This window comes from Capricornis sumatraensis, chromosome 3, assembly GCF_032405125.1.
Source record: "Capricornis sumatraensis isolate serow.1 chromosome 3, serow.2, whole genome shotgun sequence".
NCBI lineage: Eukaryota > Metazoa > Chordata > Mammalia > Artiodactyla > Bovidae > Capricornis > Capricornis sumatraensis.
The window spans coordinates 78,630,794-78,653,282 of record NC_091071.1 but is presented as its reverse complement, the minus strand read 5'-3'; the positions used below and the strand labels follow the sequence as shown (position 1 = coordinate 78,653,282).

Genomic DNA, 22,489 nt, shown 5'->3' with positions numbered 1-22,489 from the left:
AGCTTGGTAGCGGTTGTACTCCAAAACAGACAGGAGATAGATCTTCTGATCCCTGAACAAGAAGGGACTTGAGCCATCCTAGCGATGGGAATTTTGAGTTGGCTAATGCCCCTGCTAGTCCTTGTTATGTCATACTGATGCTGCTTATGATTGTTCTATGTATTATCAATTGTCTAATCTGTTTTGTCTCTGTCCAGGTCAATAAGCTACAACATGCAGTGCTGGTTCAACAAGGATATATAAAACTAAAGCTCACCATGGAAAATATCACTCACCCTTAGATGGACACCACTGTAAGGACTCTGAGGCCTGAAACTAGCAAGAGGGGGAGGCCCAATAGCTGTCGCCATCCCAGTTCAGTAGGCAGTAGCCAGAAAGACCTCAACGCCCCTATTCCCAAAGAATTGGGCCTCCCATCTCTTAAGGGGGGGATGTTAGGTAGTTAGAATAGGAAAAAGGAGTCCAGAATGGAGGTGGCTAAAAGGCAAGGAAGGGAAAAGCCCGTGAAAATAGAACAAAGAAAGGTCCGAGGACCGGAGTGAGGACCTCAGGTAGAACAAACAGCATTCCTGGCTAGCCCAACTACATCAGGCAGGCCCAGGGGGAGGAAAAAAACATATAAAAAGAGGAGACAAAGGGCCATGATGGGTCTCTCTCTCCCACGCGTGCTCTTTCTCTCTATGTCTCTCTCTTCTCTTATGGTCTTTCGGGTTGGCATACCCTCATGCCTTGAGAATGTATTTTCCTTTATTTGCTAAATAAAACTGATCTGTCCAAGAACTATACCATGGACTGTCCGAGAGCTGTGATGTGCCGAGGGCTTTAACGTCTGTTGCTTCAGATCTTTGTTGTAATGAGACAGAAGTGAAGAGATTACAGTCCCCTGACAATACCTTGCCTTTCGTGGTACTTCATATTTTTCAAAATACTTTCATACATACGTATATATTGTTGCTGTTGTTGTTCAGCTGCTAAGTTGTGTCTCTTTGCTACCCCATGGACTGCAGCACACCAGGCTTCCCTGTCCTACACTATCTCCCAGAGTTTGTTCAAACTCATGCCAAACACATATATTACTTAATCATAAACACTGGGCAAGGATGTGGGAAGCAGAATTCTAAGAAGGCTTCCAAAATCTCTGCTGGTGGTATATATTCCCTGAAAATTCCCCCGACCTTGAATATGGGTAGGATTTGTGAATATGATGGGATTACAGTTAAAATTCCCATGATTGCAGTTAGACTGTCTTAGCACACTTGAGAGAGTCTCCTGCTGGCCGTGAAGAAGCAAGTAGCTGTGAAAGGCCCCGTGAGCAGGCCACATGATAAGGGTGACTTGTGGGGCTTAGAGTAGACAGTAACAAGGAAATAGCAGTAGACAGCTAATAAAAAAATAGCAATCCTATTCTTCAGTTGCAAGGAAATGACAGCCAACAACCTGAAAAGATTGGAAGTGATTCTTCTTCCAGAGTACCCAGGTGAAAACATCACCTGACACCTTGACTTTCAGACTTCTGAGGTGCTGAGCAACCTCTGGTCTACAGAACATGTGCATTAATAAATGGGTGTTGTTTTAAGCCACTTGTTGTCTAGTCGCTGTCATGTCCTACAGTTTTGTGACCCATGGACTGAAGCCTGTCAGGCTCCCCTATTCATGGAATTCTCCAAGCAAGAACACTGGAGTGGGTTACCATTTCTTTTTGCAGGGGATCTTCCTAACCCAGGGATCAAACACTGGTCTCCTGCATTGGCAGGCAGATTCTTTACCCCTGAGCCACCAGGGAAGCCCTATGAAGCAATAGAAAGCCAATAAAAGCAAAAGCAGATAGTACCATTACCATTTCACCAAAAAGGAGACTGGTTCAGAAAGATGAACTGATTTGCTTAATTTTATTCTGAAATTTAGTGACAAGACTGAGATTAGTACCTCAGATCCTTATTTATACTCGAACATCCTTCCCACAGCAATATACTGCTCCACACTAAAGGGTTTTGCTGGAAGGTTTTCATTTTTAACCTCTGCCCACCAACAAGGTAGAAATTGAAAGCATAATATATTGTCTTCTTTCATATAGCTCAATACAGAGTAAAGCATTGACTTTTATTAATGTTCACATAAGTTCTGTAGTATGATGAAAACAATCAAAATCATGTAAATGTCAAGTTGTTAATATTTTTAAAAGAAATCTGGAATCAAACGTCAGTCCTCATCACTAAACAAACAATATTCCGAATAGTTAAGATCAGGAAATGTGATTGGTAATTCTACCCACTTTTTGTATTGTTTCTTTGGTAAATTATTTTGGAAAACCACTACAAAATTCTTTATTTTGAGACAAGGCAAATCTAAGCCTTTGTGCACCATCATCGTTCCCCAAGCCTGGAAAACAAAAGAGAGAGGGAGAGGAAAGATTAAATGCACATTCAATTAAGAATCCCTTTTGGCCAAAGTAAAATTAAGCCCACAGCAGTTTACTTACTTGGCCACATTTATTGCAGATTATCTCGCCATTTGTTTGATACTCAGCACACGTTGTTTGCAGTGCTTTGTTTCCTCTCACAAAGTACAGTTTCCTAAAATTATCAAGGAGTCAGAATTATCCCTGAGAATTCATAAAGGACCAGTACACAGCCCATGGCACACACTACTGGGCTTGCCAGTCATCCACATGCATGCACCGTTCTATCCTTCATCCCTTCAGCCAAATCACTGGGCACACACCTCTCACAGTATGTTGCTTTTTATGGCTTCTTCCATGTCTGTTGATTATTTTAATTAGACTTAAGATGCTCAAGAAGATGAAAATAAACATGAGCATTCACAAACTGATCTGGTTTAGATGAAAATGGCTTTGGGTCTTACACTTCTCCTTTCCTGCCTTTGTGTATATATTTGAAAAATGGACCCTTGAAATAAGGTTCATAATTTGGGGACTAAGAAGGGGAAGTTCTGGAAAAATAGTGAATCTCATGTGTACTATTTTGTTAGACCATTTACAATACAAACTGCTTTATCCCTTATAAAGAAACTTAAGAGACTTTAAGTCTTCTCTTGGACTTACTTGAACTCTGGTGTCATATTGACATGGTGCATCTTCTCAATTACGTAGATATCTTCTCCAGAGCAGGCTGGCACACTACAGTTTTTACACAGAAAATTTATTAATGATGGCTTGTCCTTGAACTGCTTTGCAATACTTCTCTTGGTTTTCATTTTCTTTTCCATTATACTTTGCATCTGTAATTCCAAAATCTGCAAAAGAATATTCAATGTGAGTTTTTTTTCATAGTTTCAATGAAGTAAGTTGCCTGGAATTCAGAGATCTTAGATAGTTATGAAAATATACACTTGACTTATAGTCTAAAAATAAAAGTGATGAGGTGATGGCTCCCAAAGAGTTTCGTATAGAATCTTCTCCTACAATCATGGAAATATGGAATCCTTAAGTGTGCAAAACATATCCCATTCCATTTTTTAAAACACTCTACTGTGAGAAAATGTTTGGCAATATTTAATAAAGACGAAGGAAACAAAGACAAAAACAACGAAACTCCTTCTAATCCGCATCTCCATAGGTTTTAACTTTATCTCATAAAATAAGTTTACTCTTTCTTCCACATGAAGTCTCTTTAAAGAACTAAACATTCTTACTTCATCACCCTTAGTCGTTTCTTATCCATGATAAGCCTGCAGTTTGTTTCATTTCTCTTCATACAGTGTAACTTCCAGACTTGTCACTATTTTATCTCTATACAATTGTGACAGAAGATACTAGTTTCCCACCTAGGATCCATTCTTCATAGTAACAGAACTACAATTTTATTCTGAGTGGAAATACACCACTAAATAACTACATTTATGAGTCAGTGGCCTTTAAGACATAAGTCTATAAGATGTTGAACAAAATTTCCAGAAAGGATCTTTAAGTATCAGGTAGCTGGCATGGGCACTGTTGCTTTTTCCATCTTTCTCCTCCTTCCTTCTTAGAGTGAACATGCAGCAGTTGAAATTCTAAAAGCTTTGACCTTGAGAATGGGAGCCAAATAGTAAAAAGGCAGAGAAGAGAAAGGAATTTTGGCATCCTCATGACATCACGGAGCTCTTGTGTTATGTCTAGATTACCCACAGTCTTTATATGAGAGAATAAAATCTTTAAATTTTTATATTCCCAATTCTGTGGCTAATGGAGAAACTTATTCATAACAGAAATAATATAATTTATGAGAGATATAAAACTTGAGATAGAGACTAGCCAGTTCTCATACAACTTCACAGTAGACAATTTTAGTTTTTAAATAATTTACCTCCAAACTAAACCTCTCAAAGATGAAAAATTGATATTAAGTTGTGGAGGAAGCCATTGTTTTCCTTAAAATCAAAGGAAAGTTTTCAGGAAAAGTAAACTATCCGTGCTGATGAACAAAAACTGAATAGCCCAGTTCTCTGGCTCTCACCTCTGTTTTAGACCTTGACTTGAGGCAGCCATAGTTAGTACAGAAAAGAGAACAAACCTTGCAAGTGAACCTGTGGGCTATAATACGATTTAATCAGATAAGTATGAAGACAAATTTCCTATGTAAATTATAACAGTATAATGAATTGAAGTATTCTGTTCTTTAAAAGTTTAATTAGGCTGTTCTTGCAGGATATTTACAGTTCAGTGAGCTGGTGAAAAGATGATCTGGCATAGGAACAGATACATATGGGCAATTAAGAAATAACTATGAATGCAACAGAAAAAAAAAGCAAACAAAACAAAGGTCAGTGTTTGGCTATGTAACCAGGACACCAGAAACCAAAAGAATAACTCTAAGCTAGTTAAGGATATGAAACAACTAAAAGGGCCAGAAAAGAAAAGAAATCATAACAAATATATGGGAGGCAGAGCTATAATCAGTCTGCATGCATGCTCAGTCGTGCCCAACTCCTTGCAACCTCATGGACTGCAGTGTAGCACACTAGTCTCCACCATGGAATTTTGCAGGCAAGAATACTAGAGTGGGGTGCCATTTCCTTCTCCAATAATAATCAGTCTAATTCCAGCTAAAATGTAATCTGGCAAATGTTGTTGGGTCAAGGCCAGGGACAATGTTTAGTATCTTCAACTTACTCCTAGAAGTCTGATTTGACTGAAGAAGCTTGGGGTTATGCATAAACTCAGTATATAACATGGAAAATAGACCTCCCCTTATATATCAACTCAAACTGTTTATTAGTGGTTGCCCCAATGTTATGTTGAGAAGGATTCTTAAATCAGTAGAAAAGTGTTTTGACCTGGTGGCAATGTGTGATGGGGCTTTGAACAGAGTAGTGGTGACACATACCCCATGTCATTGCCATCCCTTCTCTGGGTTTGTCTACCTGGAGCAATTTTAAGAGAGTAGGTCTCTTAGCCAAAGGAGACCTAAATAAGATAGTCCATAGGGCCCCCAAAGAGACTGTGTCTTTTCTAGAGATTATCTGGAAAAGTGTGACTCACAAACTCCAGAGATGGTTCTAGAGTTTATACAAAACACTGGTCTTGAAACATCAATCTTTGAAAAACATCCCACGTGATTTATTCATTTAGTACTTTAAATGTAAAGTGCTAACTTTCCAGTGGTATTATATGGCTACAAATGTTTGATTTGACACCACAAAATGTTTGGTTTGCCTTATATTTAAAGGGGTTTTAAAATATAAATTCGTGTAGAAACCTGGCCAGGAAACCTTGGAGTTGGTTATAGCAATGCACACCAATTTGAAAGCATCCCTTCCGTGAAACTCTATTTAGGGTAGAGCCAATTCCAATGTTAAGAAACTAACATTCACACCCATATGCAAGGGTGTGAATTTTCTTCTAAATGGATTGTTTGCTATTATAGTAGTTACAGTCTTTAATTCAGTGGTATGGGGGATTTCCTGAAATATTGTAGAAATACATTCTTCCTTTGCTGCATTCCTCTCACAACTCAAATGATTCTATGTTAGTAAACTGAGATGCAGCAAGATGGTATATGATCTATTTTCTTAACATTCGGGGCTAGCCTCAATGTCTCTCCCTCTTAGAGAGGCCTTTCCCAAACACCTAACCTAAAGTGCCCAACTAGATGTTTGTTTCACATTGTCTTGACCTAATGCTTCAGCTCTCCTCTCCATACATGTATTACTTGCTTTATTTCTCTTTATCGTTTCTCCTCCTCAAATCTCACCATGTATTCACTCAAATACAAGTTTCATGCAGGAGGGATCTATCTGCGTTGCTTGCGGCTACATTCACTGTTTTTATAACAGCGTTGCCTGTTGCCTAACACGCAGTAGGCACTTCACAAATATTTCTAAAATGAAAAAAATTGTGCCTGTACAGATTAGATGGGACCAAAACAACCAGGTTGAATTGAATAAGTGAGTTGCACTAGTTTTTCTGGATCAGGGAAAATCTAAATTTATATTGTCAAACTTTATAGAACAGCTCCCTGATGATTTCTGCCCACCACGGATCTTGAGTCTTTGTATGTGAATCTGGTCTCAAAACAGTCTTTCAAACTGGAATTTATAATTCAGCACAATTTCTGTTTAGATGCTTAAACACAAAGAGATATCATGGCAACCACAGACAGCCATTTAAAAGTGAAAACTAAATTCAGAGTTAGCCCAAATCAATACCTTATGAGCATACTCCTCTGGTTTCATATTTTGAACACGGTCTATAGCTTTATACATCATTTTCTCTCGGAAATCATTAACTGTTTCACGTTCAACAACCCCTGAGCCGCTTTGGGCAACCAGAACATAGGTGCTCTCATCAGCTCTGGCTCGACCACGGGCCTGAGAACAGAAAGAAATCAAGTCAATGAAGTCAATGAAGGGCTGTGCTTTGCTACAAATGCTCCTGTTTTTGTTCCAGAATGATATTCACTGCTCAATATCCCATCATCAAATGATTCCTCTATTCTCTGTAAGGTCAGTTATTATCCATTTTCTTAATAAGATGGCTATTTGAAACTCAAAATGCACTTCAGTGAAAAACAATGTTGTAGAATGATGATGGTTAGGTTCCCACATGCATGGGTACATGCGTGCTATGTCACTGCAGTCGTGTCTGAGTTTTTGTGACCCCATGAACTAGAGCCTGCCAGGCTCCTCTGTACATGGGACCCTCCAGGCAATCATACTAGAGAGAGTTGTCATGTCCTTCTCAAAGGGATCTTCCCAATCTAGGGATCGAACCTGTCTCTTATATCTCCTGCACTGGCAGGTGAGTTCTTTACCACTGAGCCACCACGGAAGCCCACACTGGCCCTCAAAAGCCTCAATGACACAAGGCCATCCTGTCTTGCCTTTCTTTTCCCCAGGTACCCTTCTCAAACCCTGCAAACCATCATCAGTGATTTGGAATGGGGAGCCCCATTGCCCACCTTCCCAGTAGGGGGACAACTGGGGAGAAGGGCCTATCTGACTTTGACACCAGAGCTGAGGTGAGTGCCATTGTTTCTGGCATCTACCTTCAAAGTTGTAAGAAAACACACTCAATGTGGTGGTACATTACTATGTTCTGCTCTGCTTAGTTGTTCAGTCGTGTCTGACTCTTTGTGACCCCATGGAGTATAGCCCTCCAATCTCCTCTGTCCATAGGGATTCTCCAGGCAAGAATATTGGAGTGGGTGATAGAAGCAAGGTCTGATGCTGTAAAGAGCAATATTGCATAGGAGCCTGGAATGCTAGGTCCATGAATCAAGGCAAATTGGAAGTGGTCAAACAGGAGATGGCAAGAGTGAACATCGACATTCTAGGAATCAGCGAACTAAAATGGACTGGAATGGGTGAATTTAACTCAGATGACCATTAAATCTACTACTGTGGGCAGGAATCCCTTAGAAGAAATGGAGTAGCCATCATGGTCAACAAAAGAGTCCAAAATGCAGTACTTAGATGCAATCTCAAAAACGACAGAATGATCTCTGTTCATTTCCAAGGCAAACCATTCAGTATCACAGTAATTCAAATCTATGCCCCAACCAGTAACACTGAAGAAGCTGATGTTCTTGAAGTTCTATGAAGACCAACAAGACCTTTTAGACCTAACACCTAAAAAAGATGTCCTTTTCATTATAGGGGACTGGAATGCAAAAGTAGGAAGTCAAGAAACACCTGGAGTAACAGGCAAATTTGGCCTTTGAACATGGAATGAAGCAGGGCAACGGTTAATAGAGTTTTGCCAAGAGAACGCACCAGTCAGAGCAAATACCCTCTTCCAACAACACAAGAGAAGACTCTACACATGGACATCACCAGATGGTCAACACCGAAATCAGACTGATTATATTCTTTGCAGCCAAAGATGGAGAAGCTCTATGCTGTCAGCAAAAACAAGACCGGGAGATGACTGTGGCTCAGATCATGAGCTCCTTATGGCCAAATTCAGACTTAAATTGAAGAAAGTAGGGAAAACCAATAGACCATTCAGGTATGACCTAAATCAAATCCCTTATGATTATACAGTGGAAGTGAGAAATAGATTTAAAGGCCTAGATCTGATAGATAGAGTGCCTGATGATCTATGGATGGAGGTTCGTGACATTGTACAGGAGACAGGGATCAAGACCATCCCCATGGAAAAGAAATGCAAAAAGGAGAAATGGCTGTCTGAGGAGGCCTTACAAATAGCTGTGAAATGAAGAGAAGTGGAAAGCAAAGGAGAAAAGGAAAGATATAAGCATCTGAATGCAGAGTTCCAAAGAATAGCAAGAAGAGATAAGAAAGCCTTCTTCAGCGATCAGTGCAAAGAAATAGAGGAAAACAACAGAATGAGGATGACTAGAGATCTCTTCAAGAAAATTAGAGATACCAAGGGAACATTTCTTGCAAAGATGGGCTCGATAAAGGACAGAAATGGTCTGGACCTAACAGAAGCAGAAGATATTAAGAAGAGGTGGCAAGAATACACGGAAGAACTGTACAAAAAAGATCTTCACGATCCAGATTATCACGATGGTGTGATCACTCACCTAGAGCCAGACATCCTGGAATGTGAAGTCAAGTGGGCCTTAGAAAGCATCACTACAAACAAAGCTAGTGGAGGTGATGGAATTCCGGTGGAGCTATTTCAAATCCTGGAAGATGATGCTGTGAAAGTGCTGCACTTAATATGCCAGCAAATTTGGAAAACTCAGCAGTGGCCACAGGACTGGAAAAGGTCAGTTTTCCTTCCAATCCCAAAGAAAGGCAACGCCAAAGAATGCTCAAACTACCACACAATTGCACTCATCTCACATGCTAGTAAAGCAATGCTCAAAATTCTCTAAGCTAGGCTTCAGCAATACCTGAATCGTGAACTTCCAGATGTTCAAGCTGGTTTTAGAAATGGCAGAGGAACCAGAGATCAAATTGCCAACATCCGCTGGATCATTGAAAAAGCAAGAGAGTTCCAGAAAAACATCTATTTCTGCTTTATTGACTATGCCAAAGCCTTTGACTGTGTGGATCACAATAAACTGTGGAAAATTCTGAAAAAGATGGGAATGCCAGACCACCTGACCTGCCTCTTGAGAAACCTATATGTAGGTCAGGAAGCAACAGTTAGAACTGGACATGGAACAACAGACTGGTTCCAAACAGGAAAAGGAGTACATCAAGGCTGTATATTGTCACCCTGCTTATTTAACTTTATATGCAGAGTATATCATGAGAAACGCTGGGCTGGAAGAAGCCCAAGCTGGAATCAAGATTTCCAGGAGAAATATCAATAACCCCAGATATGCAGATGACACCACCCTTACGGCAGAAAGTGAAGAGAAATTTAAAAGCTTCTTGATGAAAGTGAAAGAAGAGTGAAAAAGTTGGCTTAAAGCTCAACATTCAGAAAACAAAGATCATGGCATCTGGTCCTATCACTTCGTGGGAAATAGATGGGGAAACAGTGGAAACAGTGTCAGACTTTATTTTGGGGGCTCCAAAATCACTGCAGATGGTGACTGTGGCCATGAAATTAAAAGATGCTTACTCCTTGGAAGGAAGGTTATGACCACCCTAGATAGCATATTGAAAAGCAGAGACATTACTTTGCCAAAAAAGGTCCATCTAGTCAAGGCTATGGTTTTTCCAGTGGTCATGTATGGATGTGAGAGTTGGACTGTGAAGAAAGCTGAGCACCGAAGAATTCATGCTTTTGAACTGTGGTGTTGGAGAAAACTCTTGAGAATCCCTTGGACTGCAAGGAGATCCAACCAGTCCATTCTAAAGGAGATCAGTCCTGGGTGTTCTTTGGAAGGACTGATGGTAAAGCTGAAACTCCAGTACTTTGGCCACCTCATGCGAAGAGCTGACTCATTGGAAAAGACTCTGATGCTGGGAGGGATTGGTGGCAGGAGGAAAAGGGGACGACAGAGGATGAGATGGCTGGATGGCATCACCAACTCATTGGAAGTGAGTCTGAGTGGACTCCGGGAGATGGTGATGGACAGGGAGGCCTGGCGTGCTGTGATTCATGGGGTTGCAAAGAGTTGGATACGACTGAGTGACTGAACTGAACTGAACTGAACTGAGTAACAAAAATGTTATGGCCTTGACCAGGAACCTCACCATCAATGCTATCATCCTCATGAAAAATTGATTCTGAGTAGTGAGGCATTTAACACATCAACTTCTGAAATACAAGTATTTCTTAATTTGGTGGCTTTCTGATTATCTGGTTGATTTCTCTTTTTGTAAGAAAACAGATATATTTTTTTAAACTATGTGTGCTGTTCTATTAAAAGAAATCAAAACACAGAAAAAAAGGGCTTCCTCTGTGGCTCAGCTGGTAAAGAATCCGCCTGCAATGTGGGAGACCTGGGTTCGATCCCTGAATTGGAAGATCCTTGGAGAAGGGAAGGGCTACCCACTCCAGTATTCTGGCCTGGATAATTCCATGGACTGTATAGTCCATGGGGTCGCAAAGAGTTGGACACAAATGAGCAACTTTCACTTTCCATTTCATGTGTGCTTTTACTAAAAGAAAACAAAACAAGAACACAAATTAAGAAATTAACATCTTTGAGGTATCTGAATGTACCTGGACCATGGCTATTTCATTAGTGACGAGACCATAACGGATAACGATATTACATTCTTTAATATCCAGACCTTCTTCTGCCACTGTGGTAGCGATAAGCAGATTTATTTTTCCCGTGCGAAATTTACTAATGACTTCTTTTTGTTCATTCTGTAGAAACATTTTAGTAAATTAAATGTTGTAATGCTAAACACATTAAAATCTTCTAATTAGGAAAAGAAATACTAAATTGCAACTGGTCAGTGTAAATGAAAGGATTAGATCATACACGGATTTGCTGCCATCTGTTTTTGGCATTGAACAAAGACATGATGGTGAGGCAACATTTGATTTCCAATCTGGGATTACCGCACAATAACAAAAATATTTCCATCCTCCAGTCTGGAGGTGGGAAGGCCATCATTTGTGCCAAGGAAACAAACTGATGGGTGACTTAGGAGGAAGAAAGGAGGAGATGCTTTCAGCTGAGAAGAGGATACAGCAATGAGAAACTAAAACAGGCTTTGCTTTTTACTACATTAACTTCCGAATCTTTAACAGTCAGAGAATAAGATGCAATGACACTTTTAAAGACAGTCAAATTTTGAGTCAGAGAGAAAATATACCCTGTATTTTGCATTTGGTCACTTTAAGAGTCATTCAAGCAAAGAAACATGAAGTATTCCTGGCAGAAACTGAAAGCGTTGGTTGCCTCCAGGGAGAGGAGCTGGGAGACTGAAGGACACCAGTTTGCCCTGTACCTTATTAATTTTTAAAGAGGTAAATATATTATCTGTTCAAAAGGATGATATAAATAAAAATGAAATAATAGGTTATTAAAAAGGTAATTAAAAGTTATATTTAAATTTTAAAAATCTGAATTTTGCAAGTTAACATAGGTAAAGGAATCAAATATTCACTTTGGCTCTTACATGGGAGGAACTGGTGAGCATAATCCTAGCTTGCTGTAGCCAGTGGAGTTTTATTTTCATAACTATTCTTATCAAAGCTGTTGATCCAGTGGCCTTTGGTGTATATTTACCCTATCTTTTGCCTCCATACATTAAATAAAAATACACCTGTCAGACAGACTGTATGTTCTCCTATTCCCATCCAATTCTTTTCAGAGGCAGGATGACATATATCTTTCTTTTTGACTTCTAACTGCTGGAGAATCCTGCAGAAAGATCCCTCTCCAGTCTTCTCTGGTAATTTTTCCTTCTTGCACTCATGCCCACTATTGATACAAACTAGACAGATCCTTGAATTTTAGATGTTTGTGCCTTCATTCAAAGGAGTAACTTTAATAGTGAGAGTTTCAGACTAAGTGTCAGACCCTCCCATCATATTACATAAATGCTTAACTCCTCTTCCAATGAGTAAGTCCAAGTTAGTCTACAGGTGAGGATGTGGGGAGTGAGGAAGGGGGTGTGTTCTATATTTTGGCATTCAGCCACCTAGTCAAAACTGGATAAGCAAAAAGTGGCTTGAATGCATGCTTGCCATTTGTAACCCATCTCTTTCCAAAGAGGAGCCAAGCCCAAATAAAATCAAAGTCTTAACACTAAAGCGAACAGAATAAAAACTAAAAAGTGGGACCAAAAGTGAAAAAGTATAGGTATATGACTTATAGGAATTAAAACAGAAGCTGAGAGAATGAACTTCAGTTTTGCTATAAGTTTCCTGGCAGCTCGGGCAAAGAGGAAAACATATCAGGTAAAGCAGCTCTCATCATAAAGAAGGATGTAAACTCCTTACCTAAAGAAAACAGTGTTTTCTTTGGCATAAACTTTAGAGGCAACTCCAATATAAGTAGAGAGTTTACCAAGAGTTTTGGTGCACAATTTGAAGAACAACTTCTTTTCAATCAATGTTAAAATAAATTCAGTTTGTTCCAATGAACCAAATGATGATGACCTTAATGGAACTAAAGTGTCCCTTTGTCCAGAAAAACTCAGGACAAATAGGACTTCAGAAGACATTTTACACTAATGAGCCATTTCTGTTTCACTTATATTTATAATCTCTATAAGTGTCTTTTTTTCCTTCTTCCAAGTGTTTTTTATTGTTCACATAAGTAGTATAATAAATTAAAAGCAAAACAAAACAAAACTTGAAAAGAAAATCTCTCATGGTCCCAAATCTCTATCACATCAAATGTCTTAATTTTTCCAAGTTCCCTTAAAGATCTCATCCTATGCAAACATATTTTACATAGTTCTAATTATAATGCACACATTTTTGTGGAAATTTGACTTTTCCATTTGATATTATATTGTGACTGTTTTCCCATTTTGTTACTAAGTTTAGGTGTTAAGCATTTTTGCAAAAGAAACCCAATATAGAAAGTTCCTCCAAGAACATGGAGAAAGTGATTCCTAGAACAAAGTTTAGCCTATGAAACGCCACAGATTGATGGCTATTAAACTCACATTTTCTTTCAAGAACAATTGTTTCATTTTATTAAAGTATTTGTGGGTTGGTGAGAAGATTGATGAAAAAAGACTACAAGTGAAGAGAAATGACAACATAAGAAAAAAAATCCAAAAGGATGTTTTCACCTGTGTCATGGGCTTGAACTCACTGCTGTGTCCAGCGCCAATAAGATGGTGGGCTTTGACTCCTACTTCTGAAAATTTTTCATTTTCAGTAATCCACTGGGAAAGGGCATATGCACTCTGTCGTGTTTTTGTGAAAATTATTCCTCGTGCTGACCCTTCAGTCCTTGAATATTGTTCCATTATGGTGTTTCTCAATTTGATGAGCTTTTCATTTTCATGTTCTGGGTTTTGGGCTAGTTTTTTCAACTTTTTCTTATTTCCTTTAAGAAATAATTCATTTATTTCCTTTTTTAACTCAAGCATACTCGATTTACAATGTTCTGTCAGTTTCAGATACACAGCAAGGTATACAGAAATATATATACATTTTTAAGTATTCTTCTCCATTATGGCTTATTCCAAAATACTGAATACAGTTCCCTGGGCTATACAGTAGGACTTGCTCTTTATCTGTCTTATATATATATATGGATTGTAGTTTGTATATGCCAATCCCAAACTCTCAATTTATCCCTCTCCCTCTGCCTTTCCCCTTTGGTAGCCATAAGTTTCCTATCTGTGTCTGTGAGTCTGTTTCTGTTTTATAAATAAGTTTGTATCATATTTGACTTTCCACATATAAGTGATACCAGATAATTAGTTGTCTTTCTCTGAATGGCTTACTTCATTTAGTATGATAATCTCCAGGTTCACCCATGTAGCTACAAATGGCATTATTTCATTCTTCTTTTATAGCTGAGTAGTATCTTTCATTGTCTGTGTACATGTATAGCTACAGATACAGATGATATGAATATAGATATAGATGTATAGCATCTTTATTCTCCTTTCATCTATTGATGTACATTTAGGTTGCATCCATGTCTTGGCTATTGTGAATAGTGCTGCTCTGAGCATTTGGATGCATGCATCTTTCCAAATTAGAGTGCTCTCTGGATATATGCCCAGGAATAGGATTGCTGGATCATATAGTAACTCTGTCTTTAGTTTTTTAGGGAGCCTCCATACTGTTCTCAACAGTGGCTCCACAAATTTACATTTCCATCAGCAGTGCAGGACAGCTCATTTTTCTCCACACTCTCTCTAGCACTTGCTATTTGTAGATGGCCATTCTGACTGTGTGAGGTGACATTTTATTACAGTTTTGATTTGCAAGAAATAATTAGCTCAAATTTATAAAATATATGAATAACTAACTGGAAGACTTCATATAATGAAGTACTAAGAAGTTCAGCTATAGTTAATCTTGTGCCATATCCAATAATCAGGCTAGTTTTTAAAATAAATTTATTGTGGTCAACCTAATAATAAAACCAGATGACCAAATGATAAATTAAGATAATACAGCTCATCGCTAGTTAATCTCATCAATTAGAAATAGCTCCAGTATGAATGGAGTTTCTTCTTTCAAAACGAGAAATTTTAAGAGAACTTTTTGAAGAGTTCTTAAGAAGCAGTGGGTTCATGCCAAAGTGATAAATGCATGAGTCCATGCAAAAATGTTACACTGATTCTTACCCAAAAATAGAGATATGAGAAAGTCATCTGTTTCGTGCAGCTTCAAAGGTGTTTTTCCATCACCCACATCTTCATTATCACCATCGTCATCACTGTCATCTCCTAGGAGGACCGCAAACTTCTTCTCTTTCTCATCATTGTAGAAAGTTTCAAGGTGATTATATGCATCAATCATACGGATTGTGTCATTAATTTGTAGGGCCTCATTGTACTTCCTCAGATGTTCTGCACAAACACGATCTTTGCGATTTCCTTCTTTTGCAGCTATGAAAAATATGTTATGTACAATGAAATAATGGTAGAATACTCCCCCAAGTGTGCTGTGGACTTAAATATGTTAATATGTTTATGATACTGACTTGAAAATAGGCTTCACTTTGGTTTTGAAATGAGCAAATTAAGGCTCAAAATGTGCCATGAGCACATAAAGGAGGCGAATTTCTGACTCCTAGGCTTGCTACTTCTATTCTGCATCAGCACACACACACAAAAAAGAAACAACCACTTGATTCATGCTGACTCTGAGGAATAGCATGAAAAACACATTAGTTAAGTTTTCATGTGGAAACAGAGATGCTAATATTTATCTTAATACTTTAAATATATAATAAGTGAAAGACTCTGGAGATTAAGAGAAAATGGATGAATTTGTGCCTCTTTCCTTAGATAAGGAGTCAGGACATTTTTATCCTTGTCCTACTTAGAACACAGAAATTCCATTTGCTATTATATTTGCTTTCAGTTTGCTTGGGAACACGTGACCTGGAATCTTGGTATAAACATGGGATAAAGCAAATGTTATGTTAAAACCCAAATTACCTTTTTTTTCCATTTGAATGAGCCATTGTTCATAGGGTTGAGTTCCAAAATCTGACATTGGACTAATTTGGCAAAAAATTTGAATCTTTGTCATTATTTCTAGCAGCTTATCTTTAAATGGATCCTAAAAATAAATGATATACTTATTCTTATATGTTTATATTATTGAATTAATAGCATTATCTTTAATAATTTATATGTTATAACAAATTTGATTCAGACTCATTGTCTAGACAAAGTAACAAGTTACTCTGATCACCTCTTTATGCATTCATTTTCTTTTTTTTTTATCAGTTTCTATTTTACCTCAACCCTCAAGCCACACCACACCAACACTAGGTATCTGTGCTGGAATTTCCCGTTTAAAACTCAAAAAATAAAATTAATGAATGTCCTACATCTTGAATGCTCATAGCTATTTTAAAAATACATATTAAAGTAATATCCCAATTATTTAAAAAGCCTAAACTTAATTTAAAAAAACATTCTTGGTGAAGAACTGGTTTCAATATTATTTGTACCAAGATAAAATTTTAAAAGGTAGAGTTTTGAGAAAAGCCAGACATAGAAGAATACATACTATGGGGATTTCATTTTTTATTTTTGGCCACACTGCTTAGCATGTGGGATCTCAGTTCTCCGACCAGGGATCAAACCCACGCTTCCTACACTGGAAGGATGGGGTCTTAACCACTGGACTGCAAGGGAAGTCCCTTGATCTGGATTTTGGTTATACAAGTGTTTTCAGTTTATGAAGATTCAGCAATCTGTACACGTATGAATTTGAACCTTTCTGTATGTGTGTTATATTAACACTTCAATAAAAATGTATGTGAAATGAAAGTCACTCAGTCATGTCCGTCTTTTTTTGACCCCATGGACCATATAGTCCATGGAATTCTCCAGGCCAGAACACTGGGGTGGGTAGCTGTTCCCTTCTCCAGGGAATCTTTCCAACCCAGAGAGTGAACCTAGGTCTCTGGCACTGCAGGTGGATTCTTTACCAGCTGAGCTACCAGGGAAACCCAATAAAAAGTATAACTAAAGTTAATTAAGTTGGAGGAACCTGGAGGAGGGCATGGCAACCCACTCCAGTATTCTTGCCTGGAGAATTCCACGGACAGAGGAGCCTGGTAGGCTATAGTCCACAGGGTCGCAAAGAATCGGACACAACTGAATGACTAAGCACAGCATAAGTTAATTAAGTTAAAAGATAAGGTAGCAAATTCTTTGAGGATGCTGAGGATTAATTTTAATGATTATGATTAGAAACATGCATTTAAACTTATTAAGTAAAACTGAATGAAAAAAGTGAAGAAAAATCAGGTACAGTCAAATGTGCTAGTTCAGCTGGAACAGACAGTTCTATTTTTCAAAATTTCCAGAAAAGAATGACCTATGGAGATTGGTTGCTAACATTAGTTTGGTGCTTATATTTCAAACACAATATTATCTATTATGCGTATTTCATAACTCAACATCCTTATGAGGTAGATTTGCAAAGATTACACTTACTATCAAGGACACACAGCTAAAATTTATGGTGCTTTTTATAGTTTACAAAAGAAAGTACTGGCATAACGTTCTAGTCACAACGTTCAAACTGACTCAGGTTGATTTTTATAATAAGATATTCATCACAAAAGCACTGTTAAAGTAAATATTTCACTTCTTTACTGTACATAGTTTCCTAAGAAACTAAATATGTCAATTAGGTGGGATACCTGTTATCATTGCCAACAGAAATCTGGTAGTCAAAAATGGCTCTGTTCAATGTTGGGGAAACCAATGCAGAAGAGTAAAACAAATAAAAGAAACTATGGTAACCTCTCTAGTTTAGCTTTACAACCTTCCCCACCCTTACCCTTTCTCTCCCACCACAACTGATACTTAGTAAACAAAACACTAAGCTACTCTTTGTACAAACTAGAAAACCAAAAGATTAAGAATTCACAGCAGTGTTTTGCTGCCTAATATCAATAGAAAAGAATAAAACAAACTTTTCTGCAAAAATTTAAAGTAATATTATTCAGAGTGTCAGTGTAAGATAATCTTTGCATCTTTCAGTTGAATATAGTATCATCAATCAAATATATATAAAATTTAAGCACATACTTTTTTGGTGTCATCTGCAATTACAAACTTTTTGCATGGCTCCTTTATTTGCTCTTTAAGTAGATTAATATTTTGTTTCACGGTTTTAATGGTAACTGCATCAAGATTGGCACATATCTGAAAAAGAGACACTTCAATATTCAAATACTATTCCTTTTCAATTGATTCAATGTAGAATTTTTTCTTGTGTGAGAAATATGTAGCATGATTTGCTAAACGCAGTATTTTAGTATTGCTTCACTGTGGGTCCAACCAGTAACATTCATCCTGATAGAGTAAAAACAGAACTTCTAAATCAAGTTGGTAGAAAATTCCAGAAAAAGTATTTCTTTTCATTTCTTAAATTCCATTTTTCCAGATGGAAAAAGTAACATGGAGAGAGTACAGAAAATTGCAGAGATGCAAAAAGAATGTTTATAAGCTAACCATATTACACAAGGCATTTATGGGTCATCTTGACATCCATGGATCATATTACCACTTTTTTCTACACATAAAGAGGACAGTGCAAAGATAGGAGCAGACAAAGCCCATGTACCTGGATTTAGATTGGAGTTAGTCCTTAATTCTAGTAATAAATAAAATGTTGGAAAAAATAATTGTGCTTTTGTCTACTCTCTATGCTTTTTACCAACTTCAACTTAAAAATAAGGGACTTAAAATGCAAATACAATGCCTTTGTGTCAACATCTTATGTGAATTACTCTGAATTCTTTCAGTGCTTGAGATCAACAATAGTACTATATGTGTTGTTACCATTTTGGGGCAGTGGACAAGAAATATGTTTTTAATTAAAGATTCTCATATCTCCATTTCCCATTTAATTTGAATTACTTGGAACCTGAGTATCACACAGAACAACAACAATAAAAAGGCACAGAAGAAACATGCAATTTTGAAATGCATAGAGTATGTATGAAAATTAAAAACTTTCATAGTTTATGCATACTTCTATGAATAGATCATAAGGTTTGACAATTAGGGATAGATATTTAAAGGCAGGTATTTAATTTGTCCCCATTTTTCACTAAGTTTGCTCTCCATAACGTTTTTGATATTGTTCTCTGTCACAGTAATTTATTAAGGCACTTACTGCTTTGTACAAGACTGAGTCTATTCACTTCAAAGCATATAGGTTTCTTTTAACTCATGAGCATGGAATACCATTCTTCATGCATTCCACAGCACTTGGACTTAATCTTAACCGAGAAGCACTGGCATTTGCTCTAACTTTGGTTTTTTGACTCCTGCATAAAGTTAATGACTTACTTTTAAAATGTGTTCTTCTGCTTTGGCTTGCTTTTTGGCTCCTCCGACACCTGGTGAGGCTGTTAGTCCCACTATTTGAGGTAAGGGAATCACTGGTTTGTTTTCTTTCTTAAGTTTATTGTTTTTCAACTTCTGTTTCAAATAACGCCTCATGATGTTGTTATAAACCGCTTCTTTGTTGGTGTGATGGCATTCATCAATGATGATGAGAGAAAAGTCTTAAAAGGAAATTAAAATGGTTTATTTGTCCACATTGGCAAAATATAGTGAAAAAGTACCTTTAAGTTAGTAAACTTAGCAGCCAAGTATCTCTCACTTTTTAAAGGGAAATGTAAGTATCCTAGTCACCTGTATATACAGATGTTCATGCATATTAACCATGAAACTATCCCTGTTATTATCCCCATTTAATAGGTGAGTTTCAGAAAATTTATAGATCTAAAAAGTGTTATGGGATGGATCAAATACTGACTTACTCCACTCTCAGAATTACATTTTTGTTCTTTAACAAAATATTTAAAGTTGGCAAATTTTATCTTCATTCTATCAAATGAAAAACATTATTTAAAAAAGAATAATTTTACCTTATTTTAACATTGCATTTAATTATGATTTCATATACTTCCTTCCCTACTTTGCCCCTACCTTTTCTTCCCATCTTCCACAAAATAGAAAGGACTGTATTTATTCTACAGAGAAGAGGGCATATCTAACAGGATCCACTAAAACTTAAAAAGAACTTGTTGGTACTTAGAAATACTGAGCAAATTGGAAGTCCAGTAACTGTTTGATTTAATAATGATATATTGACGCAGAATAAAGTGACCTAGTTAAAAACTTATCCCACTTTTTGTTTGCTTCCCCAAGGAAGAAGGTTTTTAATGAAAACTTAAGCAATGGAAGACAATCTAAATCAAAATTATGGAGTGGGAGATTGGGGTTAGCAGATGTAAGCTTTTATACGTAGAATGGATAAACAACTAGGGTGTAGAAGAGTTATATTCAATATCCTATGATAAACAATAACGGAAATGAATATTTAAAAATAATGTATATATGTATAAATGAATCATTTTGCGATACAGGAGAAATCAATACAACATTGTAAATCAACTACACTTCAATTAAAAATTGATAAAACATAAAAATAATAAACATTTAAATATTTAATCAACCTTTAAAAACTTACTTAACTAATACAGTCCCTGTTACTACTATCAATATTAATACTATTTTATAAAAAGAAACATTTCAACCAACCTGACAACTCTATACCATCATCTTCACCTTCTTCGGAGTTTAAAAGGGAGTTTTCAAGGATTTGAGCTGTACTGATAATAACATCATGAGACTTGACAACTTCTGGAAATGTTATTTTCAATTGGGTATCACCACTTAATCTAGTAACATGATACCATTTCTTCAAAAATGGTTCGAACTCTTTGCGGAAGAGCTGTTCAACTAATGGTACCTTTAAACATGCCAAAGTTAAAAAGAAAGAGAAAGTATTGTCAAACAAAAATAGTATTAATCAAAGGCCTACTATGTCCCAAGCATTAACAGAAATGTTTGCATTATAAGTTAATTAGATGTAACAGCCTATCCATCATTTCATTCATCCACACGTCAATAAGCATTTATTCAATGTCTTTTCATTAGGTGTAGACATTGTGTCTGGAACACAAAGATGTTTAAGGTATAGCTGACAACTCTCAGGAACTCTTTCTAGCCGAGCACATGGATCAAGACTCAAGAAAACAAAACAAATGATCACAACACAATGTAATAATTCTTCCATGGAAACAAAGAAAGTGATAGCAAAATGGAAGAAGCAACTTCCATTTTGGAAGGGTTTAGAAAAAATTTTAATCTTGCAAACTGTGGGTTAGTGAAGAGATAAACAGAAATTAGGCCTGAATAAGAAACAAAATTTGAATTTTTAAAACAAAGTCAAGCTATAAAGGGCTATGAACACCAAGAGCATTTTAAATTCAATATAACAGTTCACAGGACCCTTATGGGCTGTAGAGTTGTTGGAGGATCACGCCAGAGCCAGCCTGCCTAAGGAATTGGAGGATGCAGAAAACCAAAGGTAAGAAGGTTAAGACATTGTCTAGGAGAACAGGTGGAGTTGAAGGGATGGACTGCTAGACCAGCTTTGGTGGCTGAAAAAGAACAAAATATCAAGTTCCTTAAAAAAAATAAAAATTGAGTTACTAATGATTCAACAATCCTACTCCTGGGCATATATCCAGAAAAGACAAAAACCCTAATTTGAAAAGATACATGAATCTCAGTGTTCATAGCAGCACAATTTACAATAGACAAGACACGGAACCAAACTAAATGTCCATCAACATATGAATGCATAAAAAAGATGTTTTATATATATATATGCATATAATAGAATATTACTCAGCCACAAAAAGAATGCAATAATGCCACATGAAACAACATGGATGGACACAGAGATTAACTTACTAAGAGAACTAAGTCAAAAAGAGAAAGAAAAATATCATATAACTTATACATGTAATCTGTCCTTGGAAGAAAAACTATGACAAAACTTGACAGCATATTAAAAAGCAGAGACATCACTTTCCTGAGAGAGGTCAAAGCATTCAGTCAAAGCTATGCTTCTTCCAGTAGTCATGTACAAATGTGAGAGTAGGACCATAAATAAGGTTGAGCACTGAAGAACTGATGCTTTCCAATTGTGATGCTGGAGAAGATTCTTGGGAGTCTGTTAGATTTAAAGGAGATCAAATGAGTCAATCCTAAAGGAAACCAACCCTGCATATTCATTGGAAGGACTGATGATGAAGCTGAAGCTCCAATACTTTGGCCACCTGATATAAAGACTCATTGGAAAAGACCTTGATGTTGGGAAAGACTGAGGGCAGGAGGAGCAGGGGGCAACAGAGGATGAGATGATTAGACAGCATCACTGACTCAATGGACATGACTTTGAACAAACTCCAGAATATAGCGGAGGACAGAGGAGCACGGCATTGAGGTTGGACATGGCTTAGTGACTGAACAACAATATATGTGTAAACTAAAAAAAATACAAATGAACTAAATGTAATCTAAAATACAAATGAACTTACTTACAAAGTAGAAACAGACTCACAGACACAGAAAACAAACTTATGGGAGCTCCCAGGTGACCTAATGATTACGATTCTGGCTTTCA

At 37.1% G+C, this 22,489-nt stretch overlaps 1 protein-coding gene across 1 annotated transcript in view; it reads right to left on the bottom strand.

The window, feature by feature from the left end:
• Positions 1 to 1,901: 1,901 nt before the first annotated feature.
• Positions 1,902 to 22,489, bottom strand: part of IFIH1 (interferon induced with helicase C domain 1) — a 59,669-nt gene continuing 39,081 nt past the window's right edge. Inside the window, exons 6-16 of the mRNA XM_068967463.1 lie at positions 20,554 to 20,764; positions 19,294 to 19,511; positions 18,025 to 18,141; positions 15,910 to 16,033; positions 15,091 to 15,354; positions 13,573 to 13,832; positions 11,033 to 11,182; positions 6,646 to 6,807; positions 3,062 to 3,252; positions 2,480 to 2,573; positions 1,902 to 2,379 (exon numbers count right to left, since the gene is read on the bottom strand). Coding sequence (XP_068823564.1) covers positions 2,200 to 2,379; positions 2,480 to 2,573; positions 3,062 to 3,252; positions 6,646 to 6,807; positions 11,033 to 11,182; positions 13,573 to 13,832; positions 15,091 to 15,354; positions 15,910 to 16,033; positions 18,025 to 18,141; positions 19,294 to 19,511; positions 20,554 to 20,764 — 1,971 coding nt within the window. The 3' untranslated portion in view covers positions 1,902 to 2,199. The remainder of the gene's footprint in view (positions 2,380 to 2,479; positions 2,574 to 3,061; positions 3,253 to 6,645; positions 6,808 to 11,032; positions 11,183 to 13,572; positions 13,833 to 15,090; positions 15,355 to 15,909; positions 16,034 to 18,024; positions 18,142 to 19,293; positions 19,512 to 20,553; positions 20,765 to 22,489) is intronic.